Source organism: Pan paniscus, chromosome 5 (assembly GCF_029289425.2).
Source record: "Pan paniscus chromosome 5, NHGRI_mPanPan1-v2.0_pri, whole genome shotgun sequence".
NCBI classification, from domain to species: Eukaryota; Metazoa; Chordata; class Mammalia; order Primates; family Hominidae; genus Pan; species Pan paniscus.
The window spans coordinates 125,295,931-125,310,333 of NC_073254.2; the positions used below are offsets into that span (position 1 = coordinate 125,295,931).

Below are 14,403 nucleotides of genomic sequence, written 5' to 3' on the forward strand. Positions count from 1 at the left end.
GAGAAAAACCAAGCCATATAGCTGTCTTTCAGTATGCTTGGTATGCAGTGATATGCTTGATAGAAAATGGTATGTCTAATTTTTGACCATAACTTGAAACGTAGAGAATGAGAGAGTGCTCTTAAAAGCACATACATATACAACTTGGAAGATGGGACTTACTTGGAAAAGTACAAATTATTGGAATAATGAAGTAATCTTTTAAGCTATTTTATATAAGGTTAAGATACTATATAAAATATTTTTATCATATCATCTGATAAAGCAAGACAAAGGAAAAAAAAACTGTTTTAAGTTAGATCAGCATTTCCCAAACTGATACTCAAAGGAACATTGTTTCATGAAATGTTAAAATATATACCTTGAAAAAAATTTTATGGATGAAAGTTTAAGGAATAGTATATCTTAAAAATCTTGGGGTTGGGGTGGGGGGATGGGCAAACCAAAACTTTTTTTTTTTTTTTTCCAGTAAGTAAGTATGACTATTTCTATTTCCAGGAGTGATCTATACAGGAGAAACAGCTTGGGAAATGCTGAAATTTCTGACTGTAAGATAGATATGCTTGGATATACATATCTGTTTGGATAATTTACTCATGTGATCTCTTGGAACCAAGGATCCTTGGATCCAAGGAACTCTGATTTCTAGGAATACTTTGTAAACAAATCAATACACAAATAGGTGAATAATCTGAATTTTCCAGCCCAGTGATTTTTGAAAGGAGGCATCCAAACCAAAAGAGCCCCAGATCAGATTTTTACCCAAAACTAAGTGGTCAGTGTTTGTTTGTTTATGACAGTGAACCCCCTCTGACAGCTTCATCACCTCTAACAAGGGAGATAGAGTGGATGAACAACTTATTATTTTCAAAGCTAACAAACAAACATTCTATGACTTAACTGCTTGAAAACTAACTTGTTGCAGAAAGGTGAACTGCTTTATTCTCACAGAAAACTCCACTTCTGGAGTTGCCCCTCAATATGAAGAAACTGGAAGTAAAAGCCTGTCATTCTTAAATAACATTTATTATTGTTGCAAAGAAGTCTTCTCCATGAGAACAGTTCTCACATTTATTTAAAGATATAGAGGTTATGGATATAGATAAGTATGCCCGACTATGATCCTTAATTCAGCAATCTAATATTCACAATGTGTTTGTTGCCATTTAGCTATTTATCCAAACATGCCTTTAAAAAAAAAACAAAAAACCACATGTGCCTAGACAGGGTGGAAAAAGAAACACCAAGGGCTTGCTAAAAAGGAGAAGCCTAAAAAAGATAAAATTCCCACGGCAGTTCTGTTCAACTGTAGTCTGTGAGTGCAGGAATAATGTTCCCGTGGGGAAGCATTATGCCCAGTGGTTTCTTGGTGTCAACGTGGGAAAGCCCTTGAGGTTTTCTGTCGCTGTCAGGAGGAAGCACGAAAACTGTTTATGGAATCCAGTCGATGTTCAGGCACCGCGCGATGAACGCAAACATGTCTGAGACTTCCTCTATCACTTTGGCTGTGGGCTTCCCCGCCCCGTGGCCCGCCTTGGTGTCCACGTGGATAAGCAGGGGGTTGCTTTGCTTCCTGCTGCGGCCCACGATGTACTGAAGGGTGGCAATGAACTTCAGGGAGTGAAGTGGGACCACGCGGTCATCATGGTCAGCAGTGAGGAGCAGCATGGACGGGTACTGGATGTCATCTGCTTCTGGTAACTTCACATTATGCAATGGAGAGTATCTGGAAGGCAAAAACACCTTTGTGAGGCTGGAGAGCAACAGTAGAGTTTTATGGCACAGGGACCTAGGTAGTTAATTAGCAGTGAGGACTGCAGTGAACTAGTACGTGAGTGACCACCATGGACTGTGCCTATGCATTACCATTTAGGCCATGACTGGCAAGGGCTCCTGGAAACTGGGGAGCTGTGTCATTTATGTGGCTCCAACTTTGAAAGACTGTAGGAAGGAAGCTCACAGGTCTGTTGAAACAACCCAAATCACAGGCATGCTTACTGTCTCTTAAGGTGAGTAGTTTCATATTCTCTAGGCTTTTTTTTACTGCTACAAAGTGGAGTAATAATTGTCATTATAACCACACTCAGTGGTTCAAAAAAAGTCCAAGCCTTTCTTTTGTTGAGAAACTTGAAATCCACAGTATAAAGGGGCTTGCTGCCCCTTTAATAACATCTATAAAGCCTTTATTCCAGGTTCAGTTTTGCAATCTTAGGAAAAGCACATGTCCTCTCTGGGCCTAGTTTCTTTGTAAACCGAGAAACCTGGATGGGCTGCTGAGCCTCCTGCTGGCTCTCAGTCCGGCAGAAAGCAACAGACTTTGCCAGAGGAGGAGGGCACCTTCCGAAGTACAAGGCAAGTTTCCTGGGTAAGTTAACAAAAAGGGTGTTAAGTATAAAAGTAATGTTGATTTTAACAGTGACTGATAATAGTTGAAATATCTGGATATTTTTTCTTTACATTCTCCTAATAGGGGGTGTCATGTTTTTCAATGTATTTAATATTAATGAATAAAATCAACTGTTTTAGTAGAGTTGAGTTTTATTTTGAAGGGTAGGTAAATAGTGAAAACAGTAAAAATTCTGCTCAGTTACCCAACGTGAGGCCAAAACATTCTTGGGCTCAGTTTCCCAACAGATAAGATGGAGATCTGTTTTCTGATCTCATTTAAGAGTGTCTTTTGACCAGCCCCATTCTTCCAAATATGGGTTAGTTCTAAAAAGAAACAAGTTTGGAAAACCCTGCCTGTTAATAATAACAATCTCCCCCTTGAAGATTCACATGCAATATTTATACATTATCTGTAGGAAAAAATACATTAGGCTTTATTTATCGCCCAGCCATTCAAACTTGGAGCTCTAGCTCTTTTTTGGGGAAACACCTTTTACTAATTCTGGATGGTGCTCCATGAGGCACAGCCCAGGGGGCGGGGAGGTGTGCTGGGCTTGAGGAGCTCCCTGTAGGACCCTTCCTAGCTAGTGTGGGCTGAGTTCCATGCTCATTTTACCAGCAGCAGGTGAAATGCAGCCCTGTGAGAGCAAGATTTGAAAACTGAAGAAGGAACATCATGGAGAAAAATATTTAGAACTTTTTTTGTTTTTAAATTAAGTTTGAAAGTATTAGGTGTCATCTAATATTCTTTTGCCTTCAATTAACTCCTCAGTATTTTCAAATGAGTTTAAATAGGACTTGTTTCCCTACGTGCAAATTTTCTCTAAGTTAGATATTCCTTCTTCAAATATATAGCTTCTACCAATGTGTGTCAATGAGGCCTGCATGCACTGAAAAGTAGTAACTTTCATAGTGAACGTTGTCTCCCCTTAGAGAACAGAATTTAGTAAAGTATCCAGTTAAAAAAAATTCAGTCATTTTAAGTATATTTCAAACTGGAGAGGCTAGCCATAAAAAGCAAACAAAATGAAAGAACAAACTTTAGAAACTTGGCCGTGTGCGGCGGTGCGCACCTGTCGTCCCAGCTACTCAGGTGGCTGAAGCATGAGAACTGCTCGAACCCAGGAGGCGATGTTGCAGTGAGCCGAGATGGCGCCATTCCACTCCAGCCTGGGTGACAGAGCAAGACTCTGTCTCAAAAAAACAAAACTTTAGAAACTAAAGTTATTTTCATCAAAATTCGTAGTTTACTAATAGGAGGAACAGGCTTCTTGTGCCAGTCTGAGAGCCAAACACTGGTGATTAAAAATAAAACTCTTACATATGGGGAATGAAGGGCCAAAAAGAAGTTTTAATGTCTGTTTACTCATTGTTATCAGCATAGTGGTTGCAGGAAGTTGTGTAAGATTTCAATAATGCAACTTGCAGTTTCAAACATATGTAGCTATATTGAACATAAAAGAAGTTTAATTGTATTTGAATATATTCCTTTTTTTTTTTTTGAGACAGGGTCTTGGAATGCAGTGGTGTGATCTTGGCTCACTGTCCCCCCAGGCTCAAGCCATCCTTCCATTTCAGCCTCGTGAGTAGCTGGGACTACAAGCATGCATCACCATGCCCAGCTAATTATTTGTAGAGACAGTGTTTCACCACATTGCCCATGAAGGACTGGTCTTGAACTCCTAAGCTCAAGTGATCTACCTTGGCCTCCCAAAGGCTCAAGTGATCTACCTTGGCCTCCCAAAGGCTGAAGTGATCTACCCTACCTTGGCCTCCCAAAGTGCTGGGATCACAGGTATGAGCCACCATACTCAACACCCCCTTCCCCTACTCTTGACCTGCCATTTCAGAAGCATATATTCTTTACTTAATTTAGAAAAGGAAATCCCATATATTTGATATAAAGTATAATAATGCCTTTTGATTGTTACAGTAACAAATTACCACAAATTTTAGCAGCTTGAAACATCACAGACTTCTTATCTCACAGTTCTGTAAGCCAGCAGTCTGGGTTGGCTCAGCTGGGTTCTCTGCTCTGGGTCTTCCAAGGTCAAAGAAGGTCAAAGTCAAGGTGTTGGCTGGTTGGACTCTCATGGGGAAACTCTGGAAAAAACCTACTTGCAGTCTCGGGATGTTGGCAGAATTCAGTTTTGTGTGGCTGTGGGGCTTAGGTCCTGTTTCTTTGATGGCTATTGGTTGGGGGTTGCTCTCAGGTTCTAGAGGTCCCCCTTCCTCCATTGTCAAAACCAGCAATGGCAGGCTGAATCCTTTACAAGCTTCCAATTTCTCTGACCTCCCTTTCTGCTGCATCCCTGACTCCAGTCAGAGAATGTGCTCAGCCTTTAAGGGTTTATGTGATTTGGGACCCCTCAAGAGATAATCCAAAGAGCAGTAGATGAATATCATATCCTGCTCCCTCACAGCAAGCAGTATCTAGGTAAGTGTTTGAATAACCAGGGTAGGAATCTTGGGAGGCCATCTGTAGAATTCTGCCCTACCACATTTTTGTAGTTTGTTGCTTTTGTTCAAGACCATATTAAATCAAGAAAGACAAGTAGGTAGTCCCATCACCTCTCCAGTAGATTATATGCAAATGCAAGACACTGACAGTGACAAAGCTCAAGCACTAATCCTGCTGTGACTGTGTTCAACTTTATATCAAACCACTAACAACATATATATGTCAATAAAACCTTACTTGACAAGCCATTCAAAGTGTTGTTTGCTGTCCGAGCACCCATAATCAGTGGTCCAAGCATGGCCGATGGTATATTTATGAAACTTCAGCATGTCCATTACTCCAACTTGGGCAATAACACAACCAAAGAGGTCAGGTCTCTGATTTGCACAAGCAGCTAAAAGCCCAAGGTAGGTAGAAAGAAAAGGGAGGCAGTCTATCAATCATTAAACATCTACATAAACAAAGCAAGGCAATACTTACATGCTTCCAGAGCCCTGGTTGCATTTATCCAGAGCACAAGAGGAAACCATCAGAAATCACCTGCCCAATAGCCCCAAAGCTCCCCACCCCCTCTGATATCTGTCAGAGGGGGTGGGGATTCTCATCAGTAATGGAGCTTTACTCCCCAAAGTGAATCTTGAAAAGCTTGAGGACTTTCTGGAAACCCTGTATCCCCTCCTCCCATCCCCACTTGCTTTCACAGTGATGAGGGAGATTAAGGGACTTGTTCAAGATCTCAGGACCTGCCCAAGGCAAAATAAATAGGGTCTCTTCGTATGTCATTTATCAGATACCCAAATACAAATGGTACAAATGGGTTTTGCTCTCCTTATACCACTTTGTGGTCCTATCCACAAAGTAAGTCAAGAGCTGCCTACAGATGGTGTATCTGCAAACCCCAAGAGGGCTAACTAGTAAGTACAATGAATAAAATCCAGTACTCACCCACTAAGAGGCCTCCATTTGAACCTCCATTAATAGTCAGCCTCTTGGGAGACGTGTAACCTTCCTTGATCAGATACTCAGCAGCACACTGAAAGTCATCAAAGCAGTTTTGTTTGTTGGCCAAGATACCACCTACAGTGTGCCAAAGTGGAAGATAGTTAATTAACAAAACATAAAAATAAGTTTAATCTAATGGGAATTCAAATGATAGAGCACGGTTTCATATACTGATTAACTTAAAAACCATGGGTTAACACTGCATTTAAAAAAAAGCCTCAATTTAAGTTCTGTTATGCACTGTGGAAATATATCATCAATACCACAATGCTAATCCATATGGTGGATCTGTATTTTTCTAAAAGCCTCTAGAACTTAAACGGGAAATGCCCCAAAGGGAACAGATGGTCGGTTATGAGAGAAGTATGATAATGAAAGGATAGAAGCATGGCATCACAAGGAACCTGTATTTTGGGAAGCTGAACTTACAAATATAAAGCAAGACCTGCAGCAGTGTTTAGTCCTCTAGGTTGCGCCCAGCACCCGAGCCGGAGCTGGCTGTGGGAGTGCTCGTGTCTCCCCTCCCCGCGAAGACGGAGGTGGAAGTGCTCTGCAGAGGCACGCTTCCCACCCCACCTCTGCAGGAGTCTGACATGGTCGGTGATGGGGAGAAAGAAATTCCCCAGTCTTGCCCTCGGTTATTAATGGAAAGAACAAAAGGAATTGGGTGGTGAGGTAGTGCTGCGGCAGAGCATCACATTATGTTTTCTCAATTCCAGAATGAAAGATCTTCAACGTTTCCCCAGAGAATCTGGGCTTTATCATCTGCAAATCATTCCAGTGTATTAAACCAAACAAATTACTTGGAGAAACATTTACAGGGCCATGAAATATCTATAAGTAAAGGCCAAAAGTCAAAAGCATGTCCTCAAAGGAACAGATGTCTGAAATAACGGCCTTTGAAATGAACAAAGAGCAGACACAGATCTAATTAGATATTTGAGATTAACCACTTCTGCTGAAATTTAATTAAAGATAAAGCAGTCCTACTGAAATGTTTTTCATATCAAAACAAATGTTATTAAGATTTCAGTAAGAAATTACCAGTGAATTTAGAACAGCTAGGATTACTTAGTTACTAGGAATAACAATATTTTGGGTATATGACTACATTTTAAAAAGAGCATTAAATTTTAAAGTCAATTAACAGAATGGAATTTAGATTTACCAGTGTATCATATCCTAGGCTATAACTGGAAAAGGTCTATTTCTGGTCCTTTCATCATGGCCTAAATTTTGAGGAAGTTTATAAATCAGTCTAAACATAGTCTACTGTTAGCCTTAGTCAATCTTGAACCTGCCTAATCCCAAGACTGGAAAATAACTTGGTTCTAACTAATAAAAAATGAGAGAGCAGACTAGGAGCAAATTACTCTTCCCTCTCAGAGCATGGTGGATATCTGATGACCAGAGGGGTTTTCTGGAGAATAATCCAGTTATTTCAGGAGAGGATCCCAGGATCAGGGGACCATGAGTAGGGGGTATGGTGCATAAACTACATACAATTTAAATAGGAAATCAGGTGAGTCAAGGGGTTCAGAATTAGCACACATATTTGGGATCAAACATATGGTATACAGAAATTTTATCCTCTTATCACTCATCTGTTAATATCAGTTTCACAGTATGATTTTAGTGTAAACTCTAATATCAGCTCAAAATTATGCAATGAATTCTTTGCAGTTTCAAAGACAGTCACAATCAGTAGTTTCTGGGGATGATAACTGGCAACGATGGACCAGATGGCCGGCCAGGGGCACTCACTTTCACTAAGGTGCACTTGAGGAGTCTGCTGTCAGCCCCTGGGGTGCATGCTGGATGCCCAGGGGTCATTTCTAAGCCTTTCCTGCATATGGTACCTAACAGGTACTTAATGGAAATCTCTTTACAACAGGTTTACCCTCATGTTCGCTGATTTGATTTGATGCAAAAAAAATCCAGAGCTTCAGGCCTCTGGTTTGGGATGGCATAGGAAACAGAAGAGAGGTACAGATATCTTAAGGGTGGTCTCTGATGCTGAGGAGACCCCTCTCACCTGGAGCTGCTGACCAACCCCAAGCACTGGGGTCCTGGTAGCCTTATTATAAATGATGGCTGACAAGACTGGGGGAAGCACAGAGCTGATGGAGGTGAAGGTGCTTTCCCACGTCCTTCCTCCCCCAAAGACACAGGACAAGTGAAGAACCTCTTCAGACCACTGGTTAGTCTATGAATTCAATTTCAGATACACAAAAGCCTGGGTGAGGGGTGCTCCACATAGAAAGAAATGGAAGAGATGCAGCTTTAAAATACAGACGATCATTCAAAAAAATTGTGACCATTTGGGGTATAAAGTTGGGTATTAGTCAATCAGCTAGAATACATGCTTCAGGAGGCCAGAGAATGGAGACGGAATAAAACTAGAAAAATGATTGTTTTTGTGTCTGAAACTAATGCACGATAGAGTCACAGCAGCAATGCTAGGAGGATGAGATTCCTCAGCAATGCCGGGAAGATCTGAGAAAACCAGCAGGAGGATGCCCACACTGGGAACAGAAAGCTCCAAGATTGCTCCTTTCTCTTAAGAGAAAATGCCCTGCCTTGACTTCTGTTTCAAGACAGTCAACTAATGCTAAACTATAAAAACAAGGCTAACAAGAGACAGAATAAATACCAAAAAGCTCTCCGAGATTCACTCCTGACAGTGATAATTAAAAACACAACCTATGAGTTGTTAAAAAACCCCAAAATAACAAGGAATGCTTCTGAAAAATATGTACTTCATCTATTTATTATAACAAAGGAAAATAAAATGTGAAAAGTGAGTTGTTTTTAAGGGGGGAGTGGTGCCTGTGTCTGACAATGTCCTTGTTTTTCATTCGCCTAGCCAAAAAGCTTTCCTGCTCCAAACCCCTTCAGCTCATTCAAACAGGAAGGATCAGCACAACCTTAGCTTTGATTATGTCAGACTTGTGTTTCTGTAGAGAAAACACCTCACCTTTATGCCACGTCTCTCCATATTCGCCACCTCCTCTGATGTTGGCCACTGCCAGGATACCACCCATGTGTCTCACAAAAATAAGCCTGGAAACACTGAGAAGCAGTAAAAACAGTTAACCTTCCATTAACTGCCTAGTGAAGACCACGCTCTCTCTCTCCATCTCAAAAAAGTGTATGCCCAACAACACTCTGAGTAATATCATCTAAATAGGAGCTTGACATTTCTTTCATTGCTTGATTAAAGTGAAAAACACATAACTTCCTGTTAATACTTAACTGCAAAGCTAATATATATACATATTTTTTGAGACAGAGTCTCACTCTGTCACCCAGGCTGGAGTGCAGTGACACAATCATGGCTCACTGCAACCTCCACCTTCTGGGCTCAAGTGATCCTTCTGCCTCAGCCTCCTGAGTAGCTGGAATTACAGGTATGCGCCACCATGCCTTGCTAATTTTTGTATTTTTAGTAGAGATAGGGTTTTGCCAAGTTGGTCAGGCTGGTCTTGAATTCCTGACCTCAAGTGATCCGCCCGCTTTGGCCTCCCAAAGGGCTGGGATTACAGGCGTGAACCACTGCGCTCAGGCAAAGCTAATATGTTTTCACAAGCATTCAGTGTCTTATTTTTCTACGTTGATAAATATTTCACTACACCATTCATAATATAAACAGAGAAAAAACAAAACACTGCCAGCCCAGGCATGAATGGTGCTGGGCTCACAAGAGGACCTGATAATGGTTCCTTTCATCATTTTTTGAGTAACTTTCTCCAAACTTTTAAGTTGGAAAAAAGAAAAAGCTTTTTCTGGAACATGGAGTTTTAAACATGTATTCCAGTTCTACAGAAATTTCTATGGTAAATTAGCCAACACAGGGTGTGCAAGAGGTAAAGGAGATCAGGAATAGAGTTCTCAGGGCTGGAGGATATTTTCTCGAGATAAGCAGAAGAAACTATAGCACAAACCCTCTAGGAAAGAGCATTAAGTCCTTTGGAAAATTTGGATTTTGTTTCCCCCTTCTCTTTCCACTGTGACCCTAAAAGTACTGAGTGACATGCTGTTAACTAAAATTAACTGTGCTTTGAGAACTATTTCTGAGAACTGTGTCACTCTTTTAGCAACTGGGGAAACCATGGGCTTCTACAAACTGAAGGTTCTCAATGGTTTGAATGCTAATTTCCTGAATATTGAGGATGAACAGGAAAGGTCAGATGAATTAGGGTAGATGTATCAGACCATCCAACCACACCTTATTAGCCAGATTGATGTTTGATCACTTGGTCCTCTCTTCAAGACTTTCATGCATCTCTGATGGTCTCTCCTCAGACTACTATTAAATGCACTGGGTTCTGGGATGAAAATGGCCCCGGGACTCATCTGTTGAATCCCAACAGGGCAGGCTTAATAAATGCTTGTTGCCCAAATGAACAAAGACAAGTGGTAGCTAAAACCACTTGTCTTTGTTCATTTGGGCAACAAGCATTTATTAAGCCTGCCCTGTTGGGATTCAACAGGATCCACTCAGGAATCAGTGTTGTCTTGATCCTGGACCACCTGCTGGGACCAAGGGAACGGGGCTCGAGGTGACTCATTGGCCACTGACGAAACACGTGTTCACTGCCCCACACTCGAGCACCACTGTGAGTTAAAACTGAAGGCTGCATTTTAATACTTTGAGTGATATAAGGATTAGGTTAATATAATAAACCCCAACATTTATCGTCTTGCTTTTTTTCAAGGGGCAAGGTTGCTCTACCTGAGGCTTGCATTCTTAGACTAATAATCACAAAGAATAATATGGCATGTAATATTAACACATAGATACCAATGTGTTAATATTACATATTTGTTATTACAATCATAACAAATCTCGTTGCCTGGGAAACTTTGGAAAGAGATGGGAAGTCCTCATGTCTGGAATGTTGCCTGGTATATGGCGCTGTCAATATAGAATGAATGAACAGCAACCGTTATGACACTTTTCTAACTAGTTTCCCTTCATTTACTCATATGATGATGCCACATATATCTTTCGAAAATATTGTTCTACATCGTGATTTTACACAAAAACCTCCCATCAGCTCCTTGCTAACAAAAGGATAAATGCAAACTCTTCAGCCAGATATTCGAGGTCCACAATTTCATTATAAATCACTTGAGGGCAGGCATCATATTTCATACTTCATTAAATCTAAAATAATGAGCTTCTACAGATATTGAGTGCTCAAAACAAAGTACCAGTGTTCTTGTATCCAACTTCAGGACAGATGGTTGAATCTATTCTGAATTTATGTCCTGGTAGTCACCAGTCCATGAATCTCTTCCCAAACAGAAAAGATCCTGGATGAATCTGTGAATCAGATTTCATATGGGGTTCTATTTAGAAGTTGGCTCAAAGCTAGTCTTGCTGGTGGGAAACTCCTTGTTTTTATTAAAAGTGCTCAAAGCAAATTCCACTTTATACTAGCAATGGGATATTAAAATCAAGTTGGCAAATAACAGAGAAGATATTTATACCAACAATAGCAAACATATAAATGTAGAATTTTCTCCCTGAACGTAATTATCTGGGAAATAATCACAGAAACAGCACACAACAGTCTAAAATAGATGATGAAACAGAGTATACAGAAAACATTTATGGCTGAACGTTAAGAGTCTATTTTAAGACTCTGCTGGTGAAAAATATCATCAGCTAAGAAATCATTCCCTCTGAAGAGAATACTGAAGGTAGTGCGGTGGCAGCAAATGACAAACACTGAAGAAAGGAGCTTCCTTTAAGACCTTGATTAATACAAATCTTCTGTAGTCACGCAGCCATAGCCTCCCAATCCAGTTCCCAAACAACCTATTACACTGAGGACATTTTTGGTTGTTTTTCAAGATTAGCTTGAAATGATCCTTCAATTCCTGGTCAACATTTCAGATAGTTAACACATAATCCTGCCCGTCTATGAAAACAAGCAGCAAGAATTTTGTAGAACTGTAATTTGAGATGGAGTTTCGTTCTTGTTGCCTAGGCTGGAGTGCAGTGGCGTGATCTTGGCTCACTGCAACCTCTGCCTCCTGGGTTCAAGTGATTATTCTCCTGCCTTAGCCTCCCAAGTAGCTGGGATTACAGGCATCCGCCACCACGTCCAGCTAATATTTTGCATATTTTTAGTAGATACGGGGTTTCACCATGTTGGTCAGGCTGGTCTTGAACTCCTGACCTCAGGTGATCTGCCTGCCTCAGCCTCCCAAAGTGCTGGGATTATAGGTGTGAACCCCCATGCGTGGCCAGTAATGTATTTTAGAAAGTTGATTTAGTAGAGCACTCTGGTTTGTTTCCACTATATGGAAAAGATAAAATACTGGCACTCTGAGTGCGTTCCGAGCTCACCTGTAGTTGGGTGTGATGGATATGTTGAAGCCACCATAGCCATATAAGAAAGCGGGATGAGAGCCATCCAATTTTATGCCTTTTTTATGCACAATGAACATTGGAATCTTCGTACCATCCTTGCTAGGGTAGAAAATCTAGAATATAAGAAAGCAGAATATAAGATTTAGCATTACTTAGTAAATACTGCGTGCTTTTAAATGGGAAAAATAGTGAATTCTCTCTTCATGATGTACAGTAGCACAGTGAAAACCTAGTACCTCTCAAGGGCTATTTGGTGAAGCATCTTTCAGTTTTTATGGAGAGAATGTAGAACAGTTTAAAGAGGCTGCGTTTGAAAACAGGGAGACCTGCATTTGAATTGTTATTCCACAACTATCTTGCAGGATGCCCTTCACACATCGTTTATCCTCTCCCAGCCTCAATTCTGCATCCCCACATGTGGCCATCATGCCCACCTCTCCAGGCCTTCCCGGGGCACACAGAAAACAGGCTTTCCATTCTCTGCTCCTTCTCATCCCTCGCAGTGCGGGGAGGGGCAGATTTGCCATCCTGCCAAGCAACTCAACCTAGTGAGACTTATATTCCAGAAAACAAATTTCATATTCAACTTCCTCTCTAAATGTTAAGATGCTCAAGATGTCATTTTTCTATGCTGAACTACTAAACAAATGCTAGCAGCAACAAAACTTATTAGCTTAGAAAGTTGATGAGGAAAATCATAGAAATCCTATTATTCCTGGTTAAACAAAGACCCTTCTCTCCACTATTGATAATTAAGGTTCATAAAGCCTTCTTGAATCTGGGCTACCTCCGGCAAGTTCAAAGTAAACATCTCCTTATCCTTTTGGATAAAGGATTTTTAAAAAAGCCATAAGGAAGGGAACATTAAAAGCTAGTCAACTGATAAGCCATAGAATAAATAAGCCACAACAAGCTGATAATGCTTTTTTTCCCGAAAGGAAAAGCTGTGAATAGCTTTCTCTTTGTGTAAACATGGTGTTTTTACCCCCCAAACAACCCCTGGAAAGTGCTCCAGTTTGGAATCATCTTGTTGACCTTATGTTCCAGTCATGGGCATAAGCCTTTACACTTCATGTGACCTGGAGCCATATTTTATCCATAGCTTTTTAAGGTAGCAGTTCTGTTGCGCAAAGTTGCCACAAAGTCCATAGAAATAACCATGGTGGGGGAAGGGCGGAGGGGGAGAGTGGGCAGGGATGCAGATTTAGAGATAGGAGTTATAGGACCATGATAAACGCCTGCAATCTGGTAGCTTTTTGAAACCTGCCAAGAAACAGTAACATAAAAAGCATTTGTTTCGGACTCTGCAGAGAAATACTGAGATATACATTTAAATTTGGCATCTGACGAATCATGGAGAATACACTTCAGAGTTCAAAATTACCAGAGGGGATACAGTTTTATTTAAAGTTATTTAGTGCCAGTTAGCAGCCACCAACAGAGTGTAACTGTGTGGGTAGGTACAAGTAAACACGGAGTAAGAGGAACAAGTTCCAAGGGACTGGCTGGGATTAGTGAGCTAAAATACATAGCCTTCAACTCAAGAGTTAGAATTCAGAGCACTATACCCGCAGAGGCAACAGCATCAATGAGCAAGCGAGCAAACCGTCTCACATGATGCTACCTTCACTGTTCGAAAAATCATCTGTTCAAAAAACCGAATTCCCTCCAACTACCCCCAGCTTCTCATCTAGTTTCAAATCCAGGTCCAGCTGAATTCTCCGCAGGCTGACCCCTCCTCATGTACCCTGATCTTCATGCAGCCAGCTGGACTGATACACTCCTCATCCCAGCTAACTGACTCTCAGACCCTCCATCATTCCCAAAGTGCTCTCTTGATGCTTCATGACAATTCAACTTCCTCCTCCCATATGACTTTTCTTGCTACCATCTGTAAGATTTCCAGTATCTGAAAGCCAGCCTGCAACTCTCTTATCTGACTCCAGGACAAAGGCATCCTTGGAGAAAACCATTGAAAGCACAAAGTTCCCATTGTCCCTGTAGTTGCAGAAATATATCCAAGCTTTAAGTTGGTGTGGTTCTAATGCTAAAAACAATATTTTGAAAGCGGTCCAAAATGAAAGGACATTGTGAAGATGACTTAATTGTGGGCAAGAAAACTCCTTACAAGAAGTTTCTTTATTTTAGTCTTGAAATAAACATACAG

The 14,403-nt window shown here is 40.9% G+C and overlaps 1 protein-coding gene across 1 annotated transcript in view; it reads right to left on the reverse strand.

Moving 5' to 3' along the window:
* Window positions 1–1,007: 1,007 nt before the first annotated feature.
* The window catches only part of PREP (prolyl endopeptidase), a 128,126-nt gene continuing 114,730 nt past the window's right edge, over window positions 1,008–14,403 (reverse strand). The window contains exons 11-15 of the mRNA XM_034962627.3: window positions 12,213–12,349; window positions 8,829–8,923; window positions 5,795–5,926; window positions 5,087–5,243; window positions 1,008–1,726 (exon numbers count right to left, since the gene is read on the reverse strand). Of these exons, the coding sequence (XP_034818518.1) occupies window positions 1,432–1,726; window positions 5,087–5,243; window positions 5,795–5,926; window positions 8,829–8,923; window positions 12,213–12,349 (816 nt within the window). The 3' untranslated portion in view covers window positions 1,008–1,431. The remainder of the gene's footprint in view (window positions 1,727–5,086; window positions 5,244–5,794; window positions 5,927–8,828; window positions 8,924–12,212; window positions 12,350–14,403) is intronic.